This window comes from Lepidochelys olivacea (assembly GCF_965140295.1).
Source record: "Lepidochelys olivacea isolate rLepOli2 genome assembly, chromosome: 7".
Lineage (NCBI taxonomy): Eukaryota > Metazoa > Chordata > Testudines > Cheloniidae > Lepidochelys > Lepidochelys olivacea.
The window spans coordinates 111226266-111248672 of NC_140417.1; the positions used below are offsets into that span (position 1 = coordinate 111226266).

Here is a 22407-nt window from a genome sequence, read left to right on the forward strand (position 1 = left end):
AACAACTGGTAATAAAGTGCTGTCTTAATTCTAGACTTTATCTCTTGTGAATGTGCTTCAAAGAGCACAGTATATTTAAAAGAGCTGAGAGTTGGATAGGTTGTGTGTTCTTTGAACTTCCCTTTTTTTTAATCAGAGGAATAATTAAGAATCAGAGGAAGCATTTTACTGTCAAGAACTCATTACCACTAATGAGTCCAAACTATGAAATCTTATGTCAGTGTCCATGAATAAGATTTAGAAAATTATAGTTTGGATTCAAATGTTTATACAGATTTAACTACACAGTTAATCAAAAATATACTGTATAATATTTAATAAAATTAAATACATAAAATAAAATTTTCAACACTATACAAACCCCTATAAAAGTTATTTTCTCTTTATAAGGCAGTTGGCAATCTACGTTATAACCATGGGAAATAAATAATATACCTTTGGTTTCTTTACTATTTCACCATTAAAAGTACAGTACACCTAAAACATATTTCTGTATGAGATGTTTCACAGGAAACACTGCATTGTGTACACCAAAATAATATGGCTTTTAATATTATTCATCACTTTCAGATTCTTCATCATCACCTATTGGATATGACTGGACGTTGTTCTGAGTATACATTTTTGTTTTAAGGGGACAGTTATGATCCATGAGTATTGCCTAAAAGAAAAAAGAGTAGGGGTATTAGCATATCTGCTAAACATTTTAATGATGTCTGCAGCTGCCTGTTTTTCACAAAAAGCCACACAACTTTAGCCACTGTTTTAGGCACTGATTCTTCTTTCATTAAAGTCAGTGGCAAAACCTTTGAGTTCAACTAGAGTAGGATCAAGCCCATAAAGAATATAGGTGAAAGCCTGACCCCACTGAAGTCAATGGCAAAACTTCTATATATAGGATTTCAGTGGGACCAGGATTTCACCCTGTGTCACTAAGATGTGAGTTATCTTTCCAGTATGTTACAGATAGTGAATTTACAGCTACATTTTGCATCATCATCTGTTAATAATCTGAATCACAAGAGGGCAGAATACCATTGCTTTAAGGAATGGTTCTATCCTGGGTCACTTGATTTCCCCACCACTTCTGACGCATCAAATCAATGTGAATAATCCACACTATGACTACTGTTCATAATATTACCAGTTACCTCCCTACACATGGAGAAAATTTTCCTTTCTGGTTTCAGAAACTAATTCAAACTTGTAGCATCTATTCTAGTCTTATACAGTGGATCAAATTCTGCTCTTAAGGTATGTCTACACTGCAATTAAATACCACAGCTGACCTGTCAGCTGACACAGGCCCATGGGGCTCAGGCTGGAACCCAAGCTCCATGACCTTGCAAGAGGGGAGGAACCCAGAGGCTGGGCTCAAGCTCAAATGTCTACACTTCAATTCTACAGCCCCATGATCCTGAGTCAGCTGCCACAGGCCAGCCAGTGGGGGTTAATTGCAGTGTAGACATACCTTTAGTTACCAGTGAAACTGGTAGCCCAAATTAATCCCTGGAATATCCCAGTGTAAATTTTATTGACTGAAGTTGGGCCACTGTGAGTTGCAACTGTAATATCAGGCCTTGTCTGTGAGAACAGAGTTTGGTGGCCTGTTTATTTGTATTTAATGCTAACCTATAAAAATCCAGTTACTGCAATGCAAGGCCAGCCCACTACAAACCATTGACATGATATTCTATTGATAGATTATGGTTTTTATTAATCATGCAAAGTTAATAAGGTAGGATATCGGCTTTCTGTCCTCTTCATCAAAACTGAAAGCAGAGCAGTGCCAGATCAGTAACATGCAACAAGTTACTTAGAGAACAGTGAACTATGCAGTTATAATTTGAATTATGGTAGCACTTATAGGACCCAATCAAGGTTGGGCCCCTCATGAGGTGCTGTATTAATGTCTGATTGAAGAACTTAAACATCATAGGTGTAATCCGGGCCTCATTGAAGTCCGTGACAAAACTCCCCTTGACTGCAATAGGGTTAGGATTTCACTCCATAGAATTGCAAAATAGCAATCTGCACACAAGACTTTAAGGCCTTTGAGGGTAAGGGACCCTGTATTTTTACATCAGTATAGTTGTGTGAGGATTACTCCAACCCAAAATTGGCCTTTTGCCCTTAACAAGACAGCTAACAGTAAGCTGGTTGTCTTCACAGTGGGACTTTTTTTTTTTTTAAAGCTCACCTGTAGCACAGGCAGATGGAAACTGGCTTTGAGCACTCATGCATGAACAGTGTTTTCTACTTGTCTACTGTTCTTGCCACAGGAAAACGAAATGGTCCAATCAATGATGCTGTGCTTGACCTATGGTTTCACTGCAGCTACTTACTGACAAGAGAGTAATATAATTTCTGAAGAAAAAGGTGCCGTTGTCTAACTGCTTATATACAAAAGATTCCTAAATATATTGCAAGAGAGTTAAATTCAAATTAGTGTCAAGGCTTATCTTTTTGGTTTGTCTTGTTGTCCCTGAGATTTTTTTTAAACTGCATTTTGGGAAGACTTTGTATATCAAACTAGAGCAATATAGCTATAAGAATTTCTTGCCTACATACAATATTAAAAGGTCCCTCAGTTTAGTTAGAAATTACACAGTATATATATTTTTAAAAGGTACAGTGAATGTTTCTTTGCTCCCAAAAATAGTTCTGTTTTTTCTTGAGTTTCCTGGTTGCTGGTTATAGGCCATTCACAGGTCAGTCTGCTAGTTACATGTGTACTCGGGGTCATGATGAGTTCACAAAAGCAGAACTAAATGCCAACCCCCCCCCTTCTATTGAATTCTAGTGGAATGCCACAAGTTATAATGCATGATGGGTAGTTTTACTAATGGTGATGGAGTAGCTACATTTTCCATTTCATTCTGAGTGCTTCAAATATCCGAACTTGAATGGGAAAAAATGGTGTCATTCCATATATCTTCATCAGTCTTGGATTTTTCATCCATTAAAATCTGCTCCTTACTGCTTTACCAAATAGATCAGTGGAGAAGAGTAAAGGGGAAAAAGGACCAGAGAGAAGGAAAGTGCTGCTTGTGCATGTTATGCTTGAATTCCGTTTTCATTTTCCTTTAATGTGGTTTAATCAGTTTAATGTGGCAACTGAACTAAAAAAATGTATCACCTATCCTGGCTTGCATGAAGAATGTAATTTTATGGGATGAAAAATCAAGGTTTTATAAAAACAAAACCATCTGTAAGTTTAAATACATGAACCTAAAACTACCGACAAGGGCAATTGCCCCCCATTGTTCTATAACTACCCTAGTGGAGACAATCCTCATGGATACGCTCCAGCAATTAAGCTTTGGCTGTTTTCTGAGCTGAATCACTTTCACCAAGTATACGTTTTTCTCCAAACTGCATACTTCCCTGGCTTATTCTTCCTTCCTCAGGCCACTTTTTGGGAACCCCAGGTGTTTGTTTTGGTTTTTTTTCATAGCTGCAACTAGGCTCTCCTGCTCTTGAAGTGCCTGAATTTTCTCTTCTTGGCTGGCTCTCTTTTTGATAGGAAATGTCCCTCTTATGTTTCCTCTCACCAAATCTTCTACTGCCTTTCAAACAGATTTTCCAAGAAACAAGCATCTTCATGTAACAAAGACTGAAACAAAGCTATAGAGCTTTGCCAGTTTGTATCTCTGGCAAACAACAGTAGTTCTTAGTTATTTCTCGTCCCCTGTCCCTATCTCTAATCACTATACAAAATGATCATTGCAGTCTAAAAAGGTCATGATGAGTAGTCTGCAGAAATCTCTGGAGAATTGCCTTCAGAATCTGTGTACAACTGTATGTAAGCTGAATCCACAGTTGGCAGATTTTCTGCGAGTATTTTCTGTTCTGCATGTGCCTGTACTAAGTGTGACAGAGTCACATCAGGTGGTTCTCTTCTTACCTTTCAGAGAGATGTCACTGCACATGGAACACAAGGGCCCATGCATAATTACGTTTTGCTATCCTAAGTGCAAAAGTGACTGCACCTGTACTTAAGGAGTACATCTTGGGTGAAAGCCAGCATTCTTCCACATTGGGAAGGACCCAGGGCCCCTAGGAGGAAGTATTGGGCTAGACCTGCAGTTCCATGGGGCTTGGAGAGATGATGTAGCCAGTATCATATTGGGTTTGTAGGGTTGTCTGGGTCTTGGAACCAGAATACTGGTAATTCTACATTGTTTGGGCTGTATTTAACCTAATGATGGGGATGTATCATGTCTCCTATCGTAGCCAGGCAGCTGCACCTTCCTAGCCTCTTGCCAGACAGCTGGAAGAAGCAGAAGAGCAGAGCAGTACATCAGCCCCAGTGGTAAGAGGATCTTTGGGCTTGGACCAAGCAGAAGGAATGTAGGTGACTGGAGAAAGGAGATAATGGGAAGGGGCAGTAGAAGAGGGAGTGATGGAGGGAAGGGAGAGGGAGCAGCAGATTTCAAGGCACAGAGGAGAGCTGTGGAAGGGCAAGAGGAATAGACAGCAGTGAAAGAATGAGGCGAACAAGAAGCAGGCCACGGCACAAGAAGGCAGGGGGGAAACCAGCAACAACTGCCTTGGAAGAAAACAAGGCTGAAGATAATGTACATGATAAGATTAAGGCATAAGATAATGTGAGAAAAAAGAAGCAAAAGGAAACTCAAGAGAAGGCCGCAGCTACAGCCAGGAAAAGTGGAGCAATTAACTTGTAAGAGGGGCTGCAAAAAGGAGGAATAAAGAGGAGATGGAGCAAAATACATTGTAAAGGGCCTTTAAAGGTATGTCTATACTGCAATTACACACACTCAGCCGGCCTGTGCCAGCTGACTTGGGCTCAGGTCAAGGGCTGTTTAATTGTGATGCAGAAATTTGGGCTCCAGCTGCAGCCCAAGCTCTGGGATGCTCCCACCTGGCGTGGTCCTAGAGCCTGGGCTTCAGCCCAAGCTTGAATGTCAACACCATAATTAAACAGTCCCATGAGCCTGAGTCAGCTGGCATGGCTTTTTCACTACAGTGTAGACATACCCGAAGAGTACAGTAGAAATGACACAAAGAAATAAGGACTTGATGAACCTCAGCAAAACACTTTTCTGGAGTTAGGAGGAAAGCAGATAGAGCAAATCTGAGTTTGGGGTTTCCACACCAGAGGCGCTGCAGCATTTTATACTGCGTCCAGCCATTACAGTGTTGGGGAACAACTTTGGGGCCCTTATTGCTCTGAGTCAAAGAAAGCATTTTATTGCAAAAACAAAAGGAGGGAGTGCTAAAATACTGTAGAGGGGCTCAGGAAATACAGTTCCAGTTAAACAGTGGAGTTACTACTCTAAAGAGGAGGGGCAGAGATGGCAGAAAATCCATGGGTCCTTTGGTTTTCTGGATAATTAGTGCTAGAGAAGTATAAATAAGGCATTGTTCATTTTACTGCAAAACAACATTTTCTGCTTACCATTTTTTCCTCTTTGGCAGGTGGACTTCGAAGGAAAAAACACAGAGGAGCAAAGAGAATATCCACAATCCCTATAATTGTCATGAGCCATGGAAATCCAATTGCCTTTGCAATGGCACCACCAGCAGAGGGACCTTTTGGAAATAAAAAGCTCTTTCTAAATACTGCAAAATATTTATGATAATGACTGGGGGCAAACATATTTTTTAAATACAAAATTCATGGTCTAAAAATCCATTTAAGAAAAGTAAATATGCATTTAAAATTCATGTTTAAGCACAAAATGCTGTTAAGTACCAATCCTATGTCCACTGAAGTAATTGGAGATCCTATACGGGTTTCAATGGCCATGGGATCAGAACTCTTGTACACTGTTCTTGCACCACACCTAAGTAAATAGGCTAGACACAAGGTTTCATGGCACAGTACACTGAGGGGAAGACAATGGAATCCTTTCCTTCCCCAGCCAGGCAAAGAAGAAACCAGTACTTTAGCTTCGGGTACTATAATGCCCCCACACTGGGAACCTAACTTTCTTGGCTAGCACCTGCCCTTCCCCATCACGGCATATAGGAGGTGTGGAATCTCCATATAGGCTGCCAGCATTCTGTTCCCCTACCAACCTAATGCAGCAGAATCACACGAGCTTTGCAGTTTATAGAGCCTATAGTGCTCTGGGTATTTGCCCCAAGCCTTTTTTTAGTTTCTCTTTTCACGTCTATTAGATGCATTACAAACAGGAGAAAATTAAGCCCTTACCTAATGCAAACCCCATGCAGAAGGCAACATCAGCTATTGCATACACACTGCCATAGACTGAAACATGACGCAGATCTACAAGGTAGCCCATAATTGGCATCATTGAGGAATCCACCATTCCTGATTATGATGATAGGAGGAAAATTGTATTTCATGAAACAGCTTTCATTTGTCTCTCTTAATATATCAACCTCATATGATCTAAAAAGATGTAAATGAAACTAGAAGAATTATTAACATAAAGAAGCTTTTAATAACATATTCATTTAGAAAACAAACTATTCAGTCCAGGCTTATACATCTTTGCTTATGCCTATAAGCATAAAGGATTATACTGGTTTCAAGTCTGTCATTATTATTATGCTGTACTTCACATGCATGATTTGTGAGCTGTTTTCACTGTGAGTACAAAAGCCGCATGAGTTATCAGATCAAAAAGCTGCATGATATTTGTGGTTTATAAACATACTGTAATTTCTACACTTACTAACAGTTCTTTGTGTTTGTAGGCACTTCAGAATACCTGCTAAATATCAAATTACTAAACCATCTGTCAACCGCTGTACCCTGTAATCATTAAAAAATCCCACTCAAGTTTCACTACATGGCCCATTATAAGCAAACACATTCATGTGTACTGTGACGAGAGGGCACATGTGTATGGTAGGGGATTTACGCTGGGTCAGCAGTAAGTCGAGTGTGTTTGCTTTTATGTAAATGTCAGGCAATAGTAAAGTGCTGGGGTTTTTTGTTTTGTTTTGTTTTTTAACAATGCATTGCTAGAATTCTGGGACATCTTAAAAGATCCATTGAGGTCAATGGAGTTATTCCCAGGTAACAGAGGTCAGAATCTAGTCCAGTTGCTGAAAGTCTAGGTTGAACACCCTTGAGTTCAGGCCTTAAAACTACTGCTAGTCTACTGCCAAATTTGTTTCAGAGTGTAACCTTGGGCGTTGCCCACTCAGAATGGCAACAAAAAGAATCTTTTATGTAATTCTGTAGTAATGTTATTTTTCTAAATAGACTTCAAAATATGTATATACAAGTAATTTTACTTACCAATGGCAAACCCAACCCCAAAATTTGGTGCTATGAGCCCATATATGTTTTTGGCAAATGGTACCTGCAAATTAAATTTCAGAGATTTAAGTATAACCCATCACATCTTGCTAATGGGATCATTTGTCTTTTTCGCAAATAAATCCTCAAAACAATTCATTTAATTGTTTAGTATGGAAGCATGGAGCAGTTTGTACAGAAATATAGATGAAAACATTGTAACTGTTTTGCATGATTGTGTCATAAAAATACTTATTGCATTTAATTACAGCTTATAATAGCTGTTGATTAGGAGAGAACTGTAAGAAATTATAGTTCGTATTCTTCAACTCTTTGATCACCTCCTGCAACATGATAAGCACTCTCTAGAAGGCAATTTTTGTTGAAAGCACTCAGGATTGATTAACAAACTGATGTTTAAAAATGCATCACAAGCAGAAACTTCAATAAAATCTCACGAGCAAAATACATACTCAAAGTTAATATATACATTTTTTGAGCTGAGTTGAATTTGTAGTTCATTCTGCTGACATGTCAATTTTTACTCACACATAAAATGCTTATTCCCACGATTATCATCCCAAGTAGAGCACAAAGCCACCTATCAAAGGAGAAATGTTCTCTCTTAGACATCAAACAAATGCAGATTTGTTAGAGATGGTCTGGAATTTTTCAATGCTATTTCTAAAGCAGTAGTGCAGGATTATGTAACCAAATACGTAACATGATTTATTTAAATGAAATTTCAGGTTAATAATATCTAATAAAATCTAAAGATTTCTATTATCAAGTAACTGCCTGAGGAAAAACTGGAAATGCTATATGAATATGCTGAAGGATTGTGGTTTTTTAATTAAGCATACCTTCCCATTTTGTGTGCAAGTACCCCAAAAATATTAGTTCCGATAAGATAAGAGATACTAGCTGGAAGGAAAGCAACGCCTGGAAAATATGAAAAAAACATTTTATCAACAATGATTTCAGTGAAGTGAAAAACTAATAAGTTCAGACACAGCAATTGTGATTAAAACAATCTAATGGAATCCTGGTGCCTGTACCAAAGCATTAAATATCCGGTTTGTTCCAGCCCTTTCATGGAATCTAACAAGATTATCCATCAAACGCAGTACCATTGTGACGCCTTCAAAAAGAGTATTTCAGTATCAGCTATAAGAATCTCTGTATGTGTGTGAGAAAGAGACAACAAAATTATATTCAGAATAAATATAATAAACTTTGGGCCAAATCATGGCCTATTCTGCGTGCCACAGCAAGGGGGTACCTCCCTCCAACTTCCTTACATCAGTGTGCCTTACTGCTGCTTCCACCAGGCAGGGAACTGCCATCTTTACAGAGCTGCTACATCACCCCCTTCTGCAGGTGGGCAGGAAGAGGCACACTGAAGGGGCAGAGTCAAGGCGCCTCTCTCTCCTGCCAGAACCTAGCCCTTTGTTAGGCAGGAATTAAAGTTAAGAGTACATCTCAGTAACTTAAAGGTAAAAAAAAAAATCTTAAAAGAACATTACTGGTTTTTTTAAAAAGTCATTTGGAGAGCTAATATATTCAGAGTTAAAGTTAAACTTAAAAACAAAATCAATCATCTGAGTCACCTAAGGCAATTTGCAGTTAAGGTCACCCAACCAATAACACCAGCCTCCTATCTCCCCTCAAACTTACTTTATAAGATATGTTATTTTTGATCAAAGACTTTTTCTAAAGGCTTGAGCAGTCCACAGACTATGACTGTGGAATTTTGAATTTGCACTCACTATTTGTTAGACCAGGGCTTTCCAAAACTTCATTGCGCCGCGACCCACTTCTGACAACAAAAATTATTACATGACCCCAGCAGGGAGGACCAAAGCCTGAGCCCAGCTGCCCCGGGTGGCAGGACCAAAGTCCAAGCCCCACTGTCCCAGGTGGGGGGGGGCAAAGCTGAAGCCCAAGGGCTTCAGCCCCAGGCAGGGGGCCTGTAACCTAGGCCCCACCACCCAGGGCTGAAGCCATTGGTCTTTGGCTTTGGTCCCGGCCCCAGGCTCCAACAAGTCTGAGCCAGCCCTGGCAACCCCGTTAAAATGGGGTCATGACCCACTTTGGGATCCTGACCTACAGTTTGAGAACCGCTGTGTTAGAGGGTAAACTGGGATTTTAAGAGGTTCAAGTGTGCCTGGTGATTCCAGCCCTCTTCCCCTGTATCACATGACAGAGAGCAGGTGACTGAGAACCAGGCCTGCTGGGAAAGATAAGAGGAAGCCTGCCCTCAGTAGGAGAGGAAAACTGGTAGAAATAGTACCATGCTTGAAGGATCGATATTTTCCTGGTGAAGGACACTGGGGAAGGTTGTTTGTGGAAGAAGGCAGGAGAAGAGTCAGAGAAAAAGGTGCTGTAGGAACTGGCTCTGGGAACCAGTGGAACAGGACAGTTGGCCTTAGGACAGGTGATTGTCCCCAATTCAGAGTCCCAAAGACTGTAGTAGGGAGGACATGAGCTGCCTGGAGAGATGATGAGGAAAATGCTGTGCAGAGGAGAGGAGGAGGGTTACAGGACTCTTAGTTTGTCCTGGAACGGTTCTTGCTTTAGTCCTCTAGCCAAAACAGCAAGTTATCAACAATCCCAGAACAACTGAGGCCTCAGATCAGAAGCTGAGGTAGTGCATTCATCCTGATGTTGGATTAAGGGAAGCTGCTGCTATGCAACTATATGGATACAGTAAAGTTAATGTACCATCCCCATTTTTTTTTTTCAAAAGAGTTTTAAAAAGTCCAGTCTGTGGCTGCACATGAGGAATATGCTGTATTTTGCCCATACTGTGCGTGGAGCACTGAACATGAACCAGAAAGCTATGTTCTTAAAATGTTTTTCATATTTGAGTCTGATATTTAAGAGCTAGACTGTTGCTCTCCTTCTAACCCTGAACAAGGAGTGGTGTGCAACTGCCCTGCTCCCAGAAGAGCATCCCAGAAGCCTGTTCCCTGGATCTCCGTTCCTGAGCAAGGGGGAGGAGTAATCTGCTGCTGACTAATATTAGCAGATTACTTCCCCCTCTGCATCAACTCAGCTTCACCCTTCTCTGCCCACAAGTGGGGAGTAGCAGCTTTATAGAGCCGGCTCTCTCCACTGCACCACAGAGGCAGGGAGCTGGGGGAGCTAGGGGAAAATCTGACTTCTCTGGGTAGGTACCCAGGACAAGGTAGTGTTTTGTGACTGTGCTAACCTTTGTTTTTCATGTGAGTGTTATCATGCTGTAAACTTAGGAGGTCTGTGTGGGTAGATACACTAGGTCTGTATCTAATGGCACTCTTATAGCTTGTGACAAGTGGTATCTTTGTGAATGGGAGTGAGAATGATGTTCACCTAAGTGGACATTTGCACTTCTTTCTGAAGTGTGTACAGCCATAAACACCAGGGTTGCTCTCAGACTGTGTAAAGTGTCCTAGTTTTGTGATTATTGAAGGGATGGATCTGTCTGTTGTGGAATAGTAAGACTGCTTAATGTCTGGTCTCTTTCCAAGACACTGCTACGAGAATAAAGTTTAAGATGGTTTGGATGCCTAACTGCCTTTTCATACATGAAGATCTTTGAGTTTCTTTGACATGTTTAATCTTAACTCTGTATATTTTTTAACTGTAATGTGCTTGTAAAATTTATATCAGGAATTCGGGGATAAACTGGAAAGAGTCAGAAGACATTTAGGGGGAGATTGTCCTGGACACTTAGGAAGGTGAGTGGATGAGGTGGATGGAGGCAAAAAATTGCTTCATCATTGCCCCTTGCATGCAGCCCCTCAAAAAACAAAACTTGCAGGCCCCATGCAAGGATCAGGAATTACAGCAGTTCTTCAATGCCAGGGAGTGCAGTGAAGCGTGCACATTATTCAAAGGGGTGGGGGGAGGAGGAACCATGGCACCATCCCCTTTCTGATTGGCCAGCCAGTTGGGGGGAGCAGTTTCCCTGTATACCAGAAAGATCAGGGAGAGAATTGTGCCTCAGCAAAACATAACCTCTCTGCCAAGGCTCCCTCTGGGGCAGCTGAAAAAACAGGGAAAATGTTCCATATTAATCTGTATGACACACTCCTACAGAGCTTGAAACACTGAAAGCTCAATGGGATTTCCTTTGCAATATCTTGCCTGTGTCTTTTTATTTATATATATATTTTCCCCATATCTCTAGACTTGGAACAAATAAGGAAAGAAAATATTTCATTGGCTGGAGAATATAGAAGATGAATATTGCAGCTGTATAGTACACTACTTTCATCTGGTAGTTGTTAATAACGTCTAGAGCAGTTATTGCCTTGGTAGTTAAACTCTTTAAATAAACAAATATAACTTTAAAAAAAGGAGGCACAAAAAGTAAATCCAATAGTAAATGAAAACGAATGTGCCTAGTATTGTCTGAAGGTGACCAGAGTCTGACTCTACTGGTCTGTTGCAGGGAAAAAGTGCTAAAGGCAAGGGCTCTTAATTGAGCCAGCCTTCTCACCAAACATGGAGTATTCAAATGTATCTGATTGATTGTATTACAGAGTACAGCAGACGATTTCCTATCAGAGATAGACTAACCTCAACAGGTGGACTGCTGCTTTCTGTGCTATTTGGAGCTTCCAGATGGACAATCAATACTTGAACTGTATTTGGAAGCAAGCAGGAAGCCAGTACAAAGATTCAAGCACAGGTGCTATGTATTCATGATGGCCCACACTATTCAGGAGGGGGGTCAGCTGTATTCTGAACCAGCTGGAGGTTCCAGAAAGACTTAGATTGCCCTAAGCAGTGCACAATACAATAGTGCAGACTGGATGAAAAATGATAACAGTAACCCCATACATAATTTTTGTGTGTGTGTGTGTGTGTATGTGTGTTTTGAGATGGACAGAGAATAAGTGCTGGGCAAGAGTGTGCAGGAAGTGGCAGAGTGAGATTTTTCTTTGCTTTAGATTATAACAAAATTTTCAATGCCTCACAAACCCCTCGATTTGTGTTTTGTGACCCATTGGCTGAGAAACACTTGTCAGCATAGGGAAATATCTAGAGTAGTATTACTTTCATCTTATCCAGGCTGAGTGATAACCCAGCTCATCTTCATCCAGAACCCTATCTCTTTTAGACATTGTGAGACTCTAGAACCTGGGTTTGAGGAGGAGGAGTATACTGAGATTATATGTGGGGGGTAATAATTGGATTATATTGACTATCTATTATTTCTCTCAGGTTTTTGTATGGTGAAATAGTGTGGGATTTTTTTTCCTGAGTACGTTTGTGAAAATATCTGACTAAAATGTAACATTTATTTACCCACCTGCCAGGACAGGAGTGTTATCCACAATATTAATCCCTATCGTGATAGTAGCACATTAAGGCCCTGATCATGAGGCTGAGGCTGAGACTGGGGGTGGGAACAGAGCCACAGCTGGGCCGTGGTGGTGGGCTGGCAGCCAAGCCTTGGCCAGGTGTGGATCTGAGTCGGGGGACTCTGGATGGGACCAGCTGCAGGGCTGGGAACCGGGGCCACCCCTGGGGGTGGGGCTGGAGCAGAGCTGGGGGTGGTTCAGGTCTGGGTGCCACTCCCTCCCCGCCCCCCCTGGGGACTGACCTGGATCCACATCACCCTCCAAAACATTCCTCCACACCCCCCTAGAAGGGCATGCCTCACAGTTTGGGGAATTCTGGCATAGGAAGACAGCCCTCCACCCTAAAGAATTTACAATTTAAGGGTCTGAACTTTCCGTGCACTCCTCTGGGGCCCAGGATTCACCACCCATATGGAGCCAATTCCAGAACTTGAGCCTAATTTAAGACATACTAGTTACATTTTAAACAAGAAAAGGGAAATAGAGAGGACAAGGCTAACTAATATATTCATGCTATTACTTAGGAAAATCTACACACAATTTCTTGGTTCCGAATCATTAATTTTTAAAATATAAACTAACATCATTTAATGCCAAGTGCCCCAACACTGAACTCTCATTGACTGTCACAACATACCTATCATTAATTGTCTGACTCCTTGTAGATGTCACAGCAGAAGGGACCTTAAGGAAGGATGTAAGGAAGGAGAGTCTATTGTACTTATGGATCTGTTCAGGGACAACCTTCCATGTACAAGGGACAATAACAACTTATTAGCATCTTACGCATTCACAGCTATCCCAAGCAAGGGAGCTTCCAACATGTCCCTGGAAAGGTAATACCACAGCCTAATAAACTTCACTATGAAGAAGCTTTTTCTAATATTCAGCCTGAAGTTTCTATTAATTCTATTTCATTACTTCTAGTTATGCCCCCTTCTACAAGGCTTAGTAATTCCTTTCTATCCTTTGTTCTGGTATTTTTACATTCTTCAAATATCTGTAGATAGGTGAGGTGAGGGTCCTGGTAACTGTCAAAGGCCACTTAGGAAAGGATAGAAGAATTGAAGCAATTCTGTCACTCCTGATTATTCTCTAAGCTCTCTCCCATTTCTTTATATGTTCCTAATAATGAACTAAAAACTGATGGTCTTATTCCAAATGCAATTTCACCATGGTCACATACTGCCCTATTATTTGATGTCACTGTAAGTATCTAAAAATCATCTGGCCTTTACATATAACCTTCAAACTCATATTTCATTGCTCTCTGCTATCTCGTCTAGGTTTCTCTTGATATTATTGCTCCTCGGGTTTCTTTCTCCTATCTGAATATCTGCTTTTTGGATTAGCTTTCCCCAGATATACTCATTGCATTTTTTTTGTTGTTGCTCCTCCCCTAAGGTGAATCCTCTTTTATTTCCTGACCTTATTTCTAACTTCCACATAGTAGAGGATTGCAGAACTGTTGCTGTGAATTTATTGTTCTGCTTACTTCTTTTGAAACCAAACCAACAAGTGTATGACAATTCAATGCAGACCATGCCTAGCATTCTAGTCAATCATTTCACACTCAAGTAAATCAGAGTGGTATGTGTTCAAATAATTCCCTTAAAGTACACCACAGCCTCTCCTCTGGAGCCAGCATATATTTTTCTTGCCTATGTCATTCTCTTTGGTGTTCATAAACAAAATTTAGAGAGAATTTTTAGCCATAGCATCTTATGACTAACCCCCCTATACACACACACACAGGTCACAATGAAAAACATGCCATTTTTGCGTATAATAAATGGATGACATTACCCTAGTCCTGTTGTGAGCTGAATTTCTACATCATTCTACTTACTATAGGAGAACTGGAAAACTACAAAAATTTTACTGAACTTAGCCAAGACTTGCAGTTAGCTATGTAAGGCAATGGGTAAGCTGTGAAATACTGAATCACCAGTTTTCCCTTTTCTACGTTTTATGGAGTATAAAACCAACTGATCAAAATCAGGATTTCTGAAGGAACTGCAAGATTGTACTTCAAACAACTAGACTCTAAATCGTATAAAAATCATCATTTTCAAAGCTTCCAGTTCAAGATAGATTGTAAACACTTTCAACTGCTAATGCCATCAAATCAGACAAAGCAGGATGGAATCAACTGCTTTTATCATTAGGGGATAAAACTAGTATTAATTAGAATGGATATTCTCCTCCAAACAATCTTTATTCAAATAGGAAGTTCTCAAACCTCATTTCTTTGACATCAATAATATGTTCTGGTTGAGGGAGGCAGATAAACAAGCAACTTTCCACTAGATGGATTCTGTTTTCTTCTGTAAGGGAGGCTTTAAAATCTCCAATCTTATATATTAATGTGCTCACATTACAATATAGCACTTTTTGTCATGGTTGATGGTTTGGCAATCTTTTAATTATTGATGCCTAATTCGATTCTGGCTTCCTGAGGGTGCTTTTTTTAGAACTACAGTTTGCATGTCATCTGTGGTGATGATCTAAAATAATACAATTATGAGTGAATAATATTGTTTGTAGATAATAGTATTTGGGATGATTATAACATCCCTTTAACGTTATCCTTCAGCTACTGCAACATGCTCAGTGTTAACTACAGTTTAAAAAAGTTTGACTAGAAAATTACCTGTTTAATTAAAATGTCACATATTAACACTAAAGAGGAAACACAAAGAATGTTACCATGTGATAACTCAGATAATGTGAAGATACGTACTTTCAGCCTCTTAAAATGTTTACTTTATAGGCCAGATTAAGCTGTAAACTCTGACTGCTTTACCCCACTCTGGAGCATCACAAAATAATCAGATTGTACTAGCCAGTTTCCACCTCCAGCTAAATGCACATGCTTGCACATCTTTCTACAATATCCCCTGCACACATTCTCTTCCCCTCCCTCTCCCTGAATAGATCATGAAATAACTCCTGACTTTCAGTGATGTGCAAAGGGAATCTGATTCATCATTTCACCCTTCTCAAACATGCAAACAACTCTGTCAGACACAGCATGCTCTCCAGAAAGCAAACTAGCCCAGATAAATGAACAGGTAAATCAATCCATATAGTTAATCCCCTCCTAAAATAACTCCACTGAAATTATTTAAATAAAATAACTTAAAAGAAAAGAAAAAATAATCGTGTAATGAATACGTTTGCTGCCATCATATTGTTCACTCTGCTTGTATGCTCTATCCATTTGTCTGTCTTGTCTACTTAGACTTTGAGGCAAGACTGTCTCTTAATCTATGTCTGTACAGTACTAATTATAATGGGGCCCACCCCATTCTCAGTTTCTATGTAGGCACTAGTGTAATAAACATGATAAATAACACCAGGGGATGGGATGGGATAAAGAAAATGCAAAGGTATTAAAAATAAAACAAGATATTGCCATGAATGCTCATAACGTGTCCTAAATATAGAGGAGAACGAAGGAGCACTGTGCTTGGTATCTTGGCAGAGTCCTCATTATTGAATACTTTGGTTTTTTGGTGCAGGCTTGTTCATCCCAAAGGCAAAGAACTTGGCGTGAAACCCTGGCCCCACTGATCTCAGTTACAGAATTCCCATTGACCTCAGTAGGGCCAGGATTTTGCCCTTGCTCTTAGGAAGTATTAGGAGCTCCATGGAGAAGCCCTTTGACAGAGATGATTTAATAGTAATAGAAGAGGATGAAATCCTTCAGACTCAGGGAGGTCCTCCCAATCCTCCCTTCAATTTGGTTGCAAAATTTTAACAAGGGCCGAGAGCTCCCTCAGCATTACTGCTGTAAACTGTTAGTTCTGGGATGTCTCTATACACGTGTGTACTACATACAGGGCAGATACAGATGTTGTACTGCCAGTCCCAACCATTCAAAACTATGAATCAAGTGCCCCCAAACCATCATCTTGGCTTAAATCATGAGACTTTAATAAAAAATAATCTTGGGTTCTTTTTATTTGTCTTCTGGTTTTTGAGCATTTATGGTGCACTCAAGTCACATTTTGATACTTTTCTCTGTAACCACAAGAGCCAGAAACTTTATTTTTAAATGAAATTGAGATATTTGTGTACTCACTGGTCTCCAGGAGCTGGGGCTTCAAGTCAAACATCAAATATTGCAATAATCATACTAAAATTATGATAGCTGGCATGCTCTTCCATCATGCTGATATATAGACTTGGAAGGATTAATTTTTTATCGGTAAGTGTCAATAAACATTGATTTCACCATATACACACAAACTGATGAAAAAAATATTTGTCAGTGATAACTGAAATTTACTGCTAGGCAAAGTAAGAAAAATGCTGTTTGATTTAAGGCTGAAACTTCAAAATATGTTGACAGATTGTGTTCTAACAGTTATAATCTTTAACTTTTGATTCTCAATGTCTACTCTCATTAAATAATTATGACCCTCCATAATTTCCCGCAGTTTAAATGGATAAAAATAAAAAATGCTTCAATAAAAAAATCTATTATCCATTGAAATTATAAAAAAATAAAAACTGAATTCTGTAGTGTGTATATCTCACAAACAGACAACCTCTAAATATGTGTACATAATCACACAATTAAGTACGATGTTGACCAAAAGATGAAAAAAATGATCATCTTGCCATCTATCATCAAAGCACCCAAGAAGACCACTGCTAACAAAACCACACTTGGAACAGCCTCATGCTACAATATACAAGACTCAAGTAAAATATATTGCACTCTACTTTACCAAGTTGCCATTTTCTTGAACACATGGTCTCCATCATCCAGATAGGCAATGCTGGTTCCAGCATAGCAATAGCCATGTTTGCAAAGCAGATTGATCCTTAAAGAGAGGAGGGGTTGGGAGAGGGAAATGCAGGGATTATATCACTTGGATGTTAACACCAAAAGCTGAACAGAGAAGGGCAGTGTTTATAGAAACAATGTGCAATTATAGAAACAATTGTAGCCCTGTTTGTCATACACCAAATATTGATTAACTTTAAATGGTGGAGAGGGGGATCACGTAAGTCTCCAACTTCTTATTTATTTCAGTTCTCCGAGGAATTGTACAATAAAGGTTAAGCTATTTTCATAATGGGGTGGGGGGAGACAAAGATTTCAGTGAGGTTGGTGACATTTAGAAAGTGCACTAGGTCTGACTGTTGTACAAATGATAAGTTATAACTATAATCTTTTGGTCTTTACATCTGTTCTCTTGGGGCTAAATCCTAGCCCTATTGTGTACAAGGCATGGCCTCTGACTCCATTCCCTAGGTACTTGAGGATGATTAAGAGGAGGCACTGTGTCCCTTCCGGGCTCGTAGGTGGTGTGATGTCCCCATAATTCTGTCAGCCACAGAGAACCCTAAAAGAGCTGTGTATCCCTTAAAGCAAAAAGTAGCTGTGATCATGGGGGATGCCCTCTACTCCCGCCAGGATATTGGGGAGGATAGAAAGTTAATCTCCCCTTTCTTCAACAGCATCCTACTCACTTCCAGAAAAGAGAGATGTTTTTCATTTATTATTATTTTGTAAAACTTGGGCCCATCTTGGCCCCACTCCCCCACTGCAGCAGCTCAGCAGGGGCTGCAATTAACTTTGCAGATGCAGCACAGTGAGGAAAAGGTCCAAGATCTATTGAGGGCTTCTATAGGAAGCAGGAGTGCTCATTATTATGGGTTATCCACACCGCGAGAGGCTCAATGTATCCCAACCAGATGCAAGGATCTCTCCTCTCCAACCCTCTCTGCAAAGCCAACATGGGTGTGCATGTAGATAATACTTAGTCCTGCCGTGAGTGCAGGGGACTGGACTAGATGACCTCTCAAGGTTCCTTTGAGTCCTGTGATTCTATGAAAGACTAGTGACACGCTTGACCCATAGTAAGAGAAGACCAGAACTTGGCCTCTTATAAATGTGGCACTCCCTGTGGTCTCAAATATTTTGAAGTGCATCCGATGAAGTGAGCTGTAGCTCACGAAAGCTTATGCTCAAATAAATTGGTTAGTCTCTAAGGTGCCACAAGTACTCCTTTTCTTTTTGCAAATACAGACTAACATGGCTGTTACTCTGAACCCTTATCAGAAGTATTCTACCGTAATATTATAAAGTTCTGTCATAGCACTGTTCAAGCTACAGTGCTTTTGACCATTACTGTGGAACCCTCCAGTATTTTGTATAAGGGCTGGACTTACAGCCTTGGAGATGTAAATCGTCTATGCTCAAAGGAGATCTAGTGCAGGTGGTGGTATTTCAAACATCCCCAAACTGTGTTACAATATGCCTCAGCTAGAGCCAAGTGGAATGTTTTATGAAATTTAACATGTGGTAAATTTACCTGTTGAATTCAAGGAGCCAGAATGACTCATAGTTTCTTTCCAGATTTCCCAATCACACTTATCTGCATCTTCACTAAATTTTTCCTAGTTACATGGTTGAAGTCACAAGGTATTTTTTTCTGATTCCCTGACAAGAGGAGCCTACCCCATTTTGCTCAAGAAAACCTGCACAATCTGGGGGGTGAGGGGTAAGAGCAGGACAGTGAGACAGGTATATGCCTATCTTCTGATACACCACAAAGTGAGCTTCAACAAAGTTTTAAAGCCATGGTTGTAACGAGTACCCTTAGGTATGTAATCCTCAAGTCTTTCTAATACTTACAGTCTTGGACTGGTATTCAGAAACATTCAAGTGTCTCTACGGTAGTTTACCAGTCAATTTTTACCTTTAAAAACTCAAGTCTAATTTGTCTGACGTCATAGAGAAATTATTTCTCCTGAAAGAAACTTCTCATCACACAGTTCAGCACAAAATGAGCACCACGGTCATTCTTTGTTCAAAAATGCCAAGGTGTATTAGACTACACATCTAAGACCCCTAAAACAAACTTGTAGACTCACTACCCATACATTCCTGGGGCAAGCAACAACGGCTAAAGTAAACTTTCCGCTACATTTTGTGCTCTTGGAACCTTCAAATGTCTATGAGCAGTTTCAATTAAATACACAAGGATGCCCTGTCCAAAACCAGAAGTCAACTGAGCCTGAAAGAACACCTTGATGCTGGAAAACCACTTCATCTCATACAAAATGCAGCTGGAGGAATGAATTCTATTCTATCTTAGCCCTGGTCTACACTTGGGGGGCAGTCAACGTAAGGGACGCAACTTCAGCTACGAGAATAGCGTAGCCGAAGTTGACATACCTAGATCGACTTACCGCAGCGTCTTCATGGCAGTGAGTCGACTGCCGCCGCTCCCCCGTTGACTCCACTTGCGCCTCTAGCAGAACTGGAGTTCCAGAGTCGACGGGAGAGCGCTCGGGGATCGATTTATCGCGTCTAGACTAGACGCAATAAATCGACCCCCGATATATCGATTGCTACCCACCGATCTGGTGGGTAGTGTAGACCTACCCTTAGAATCAAAGAAGAGCTCAAGTAACAAAATTCTTATTCAGGTCTTAATAACCTTACCCAAAGATAGAATTCAAAAATACAGATGTGTATAAAGGAGTTGAGTCCATTTCCCTAACAATACATGACAGAAAATGTCTCTAGGAGAGGGGTTCTCAAACTTCATTGCACCGTGACCCCTTCCAACAACAAAAATTACCACACGACCCCAGGAGGGGGGACCGAAGCCTTAGCCCACCCAACTCTTGCCATGCTGGATGGGGGAGCCAAACCAAAAGCCTGATCCCACCGCCCTGGGCAGAGGGCTCAAAGCTGAAGCCCAAGTACTTCAGCCCCAGTCAAGGAGCCTGTAACCTGAGCCACGCCACGCAGGACTGAAGCCCTTGGGCTTGGGTCCTGGGCGGTGTGGCTCGGGCTTTGGCCCCAGGCCCCAGCAAGTCTAAGTCAGTCCAGGCTACCCCACAGTTTGAGAACCGCTGCTCTAGGGTTTGCCACAACCCAGCACTTGTAACAACCTTGTAATTACTTTATGACCATGGTACTTCATATCTTTATTACGTAGGTAGGACATATTCCAGCACAACAATAGGAGTCTGAGCTGGTATTCTGTAAGGTCTAGGAAAGACTTATATGCCAACTTACTGATCCCTTATTATCAGGAGGCAGATAATAAACGTTTGTCATCCGTATCTCTCTACAGTACTGAACTGACCTCTTTCATGAGGTGAGGTGAGATTCATATTTAGACAAGACATATGCCACATTCTTCCTGAATTATTTCCTGTTGGCCTTGCAAAGTTCCTGTAGGTGATGGGAGAACTTCAAACTGCTACCATTCATTTGGACCCTGGCTCCTCATGGCTGACAAAATCAAGTAGGGATGCACTGGGTGCATTACTGGTGGAGACCATTAACGCCCTCCTAAAGATACTTTCCTCAAATGGAAAATTGTCAGACCCCTGCTCAAGGAACCACATCTTGATGTTAAAATTTTACTATCATGGTATTTCACTTATTCTGGTTTTGGACCAGGTTATTTAAGGCAACTTGACTTTGTCAAGCCAACTTCATCCACCTGGAGTGCTCAGTTTTCTTTGATCCTTTCAATCAGGTTTTAGATCTGGATATGATACAGGGATTGCACTTCCCGTGTTGGCTGATCTCTTCCAAGCAATGACATCCATGGATGTTTCTTTATCATCTGTCAGTAGCCATTGATATCATTGACCAGGAAGCTTTTTTTGCTTGACTGCAGACCATCTGATAGTTGTCTGGTTCCAGTCTTTTGCTTCTGATACAGATACCAGAAGGTGGTATCTATTTGCTTTTTCACACACACACACATACCCCTCTTCCTTCTTCAGGGCTTTCTCATGATATGACTCTAATTTGTCATCCCTGAATGTGCTATATACTGTCCATGTGTGAAAGCTACTGCAGGAAACATTGAGGCAGTTTGAGGTGCGATGTCACCAGTATTTGGATGACACAGAATTCTAGATCTTTCTTTAAACCCCAATGGTATAGACTGTTCTTGCTTTCCTGGCTGCTGACCAAAATAGGGATTCAAAATAGAATGAGCTCACTGAGGCTTAATCCAGACAAGATGGAAACGTTAGCTGAAGAAAGCATCTAGATAGCGTCTGCCCTCATGATTGAGAGGATCTACCAAACTCACATTAATGGGGTGTGCACTCCGGAGGTACTTCTGGCTACCTAAGCCACCTGGAGCTTCAGAAGCAATTAGGGACCCAGAAGTGCCTTTTATCATTTTTATTTGGCATAAAATTGTGACCATTTCTCTCTGTGGGCCCTACCACAGTTATCCGTGCCTTTATGATCTCCAGACTGGACTGTTTCCATGCATTCTACATGAGACTTGACAATCATTCAAATGCTACAGCCCAGTTGCTTATCAGAGCTGGCCATAAGGACCATATTGTACCAGTGCTCCAATGACTGTATTGGCATCCTATTTGCTGTGACATTTATTAGAATAAAAGCGCTGAACCCATCAGCAACAAGGAGTGATAACTGAATATACGATATATAAAGGAATAAGGTACAGCAACAGGAGCAAGGAGAAGCTTTCCATGGTTGAGCTTAAGCTCTGTTGGATGTAAACCAAGGCACAAGAAGCACCTCTTAGAAATATCAAGAGATCTTTTCATAGAGCCTCTTGCTACACATAAGCCAAACTAGTTAGAGAAATGCATATACCTTTGACTATAAAGTAGACAATTACGAATCAAGAATTTGACCTACATGCAGAGGCCCTGGAGTCTGGACTTATAACTGTGAAACTAATACCTCCAAAATGAGAATGCAGAAAACATTTTAAAAGTGTCAGTACATTTATAACTCCTAAAATGCTCATGACTTTTACTTGTGGTTAGCAAGGCTTC

The 22407-nt window shown here is 40.6% G+C and overlaps 1 protein-coding gene across 3 annotated transcripts in view; it reads right to left on the reverse strand.

Annotated features, from left to right (window-relative positions):
- Positions 1–397: 397 nt before the first annotated feature.
- The window catches only part of SLC18A2 (solute carrier family 18 member A2), a 48902-nt gene continuing 26892 nt past the window's right edge, over positions 398–22407 (reverse strand). For all 3 annotated transcript variants that reach the window (XM_084633436.1, XM_084633435.1, XM_084633434.1), the window contains 7 exons: positions 17334–17429; positions 8104–8182; positions 7790–7841; positions 7241–7304; positions 6182–6301; positions 5423–5556; positions 398–661 (listed from right to left, as the gene is read on the reverse strand). In XM_084633436.1, the coding sequence (XP_084489562.1) occupies positions 554–661; positions 5423–5556; positions 6182–6301; positions 7241–7304; positions 7790–7841; positions 8104–8182; positions 17334–17429 (653 nt within the window). In that variant the 3' untranslated portion in view covers positions 398–553. The remainder of the gene's footprint in view (positions 662–5422; positions 5557–6181; positions 6302–7240; positions 7305–7789; positions 7842–8103; positions 8183–17333; positions 17430–22407) is intronic.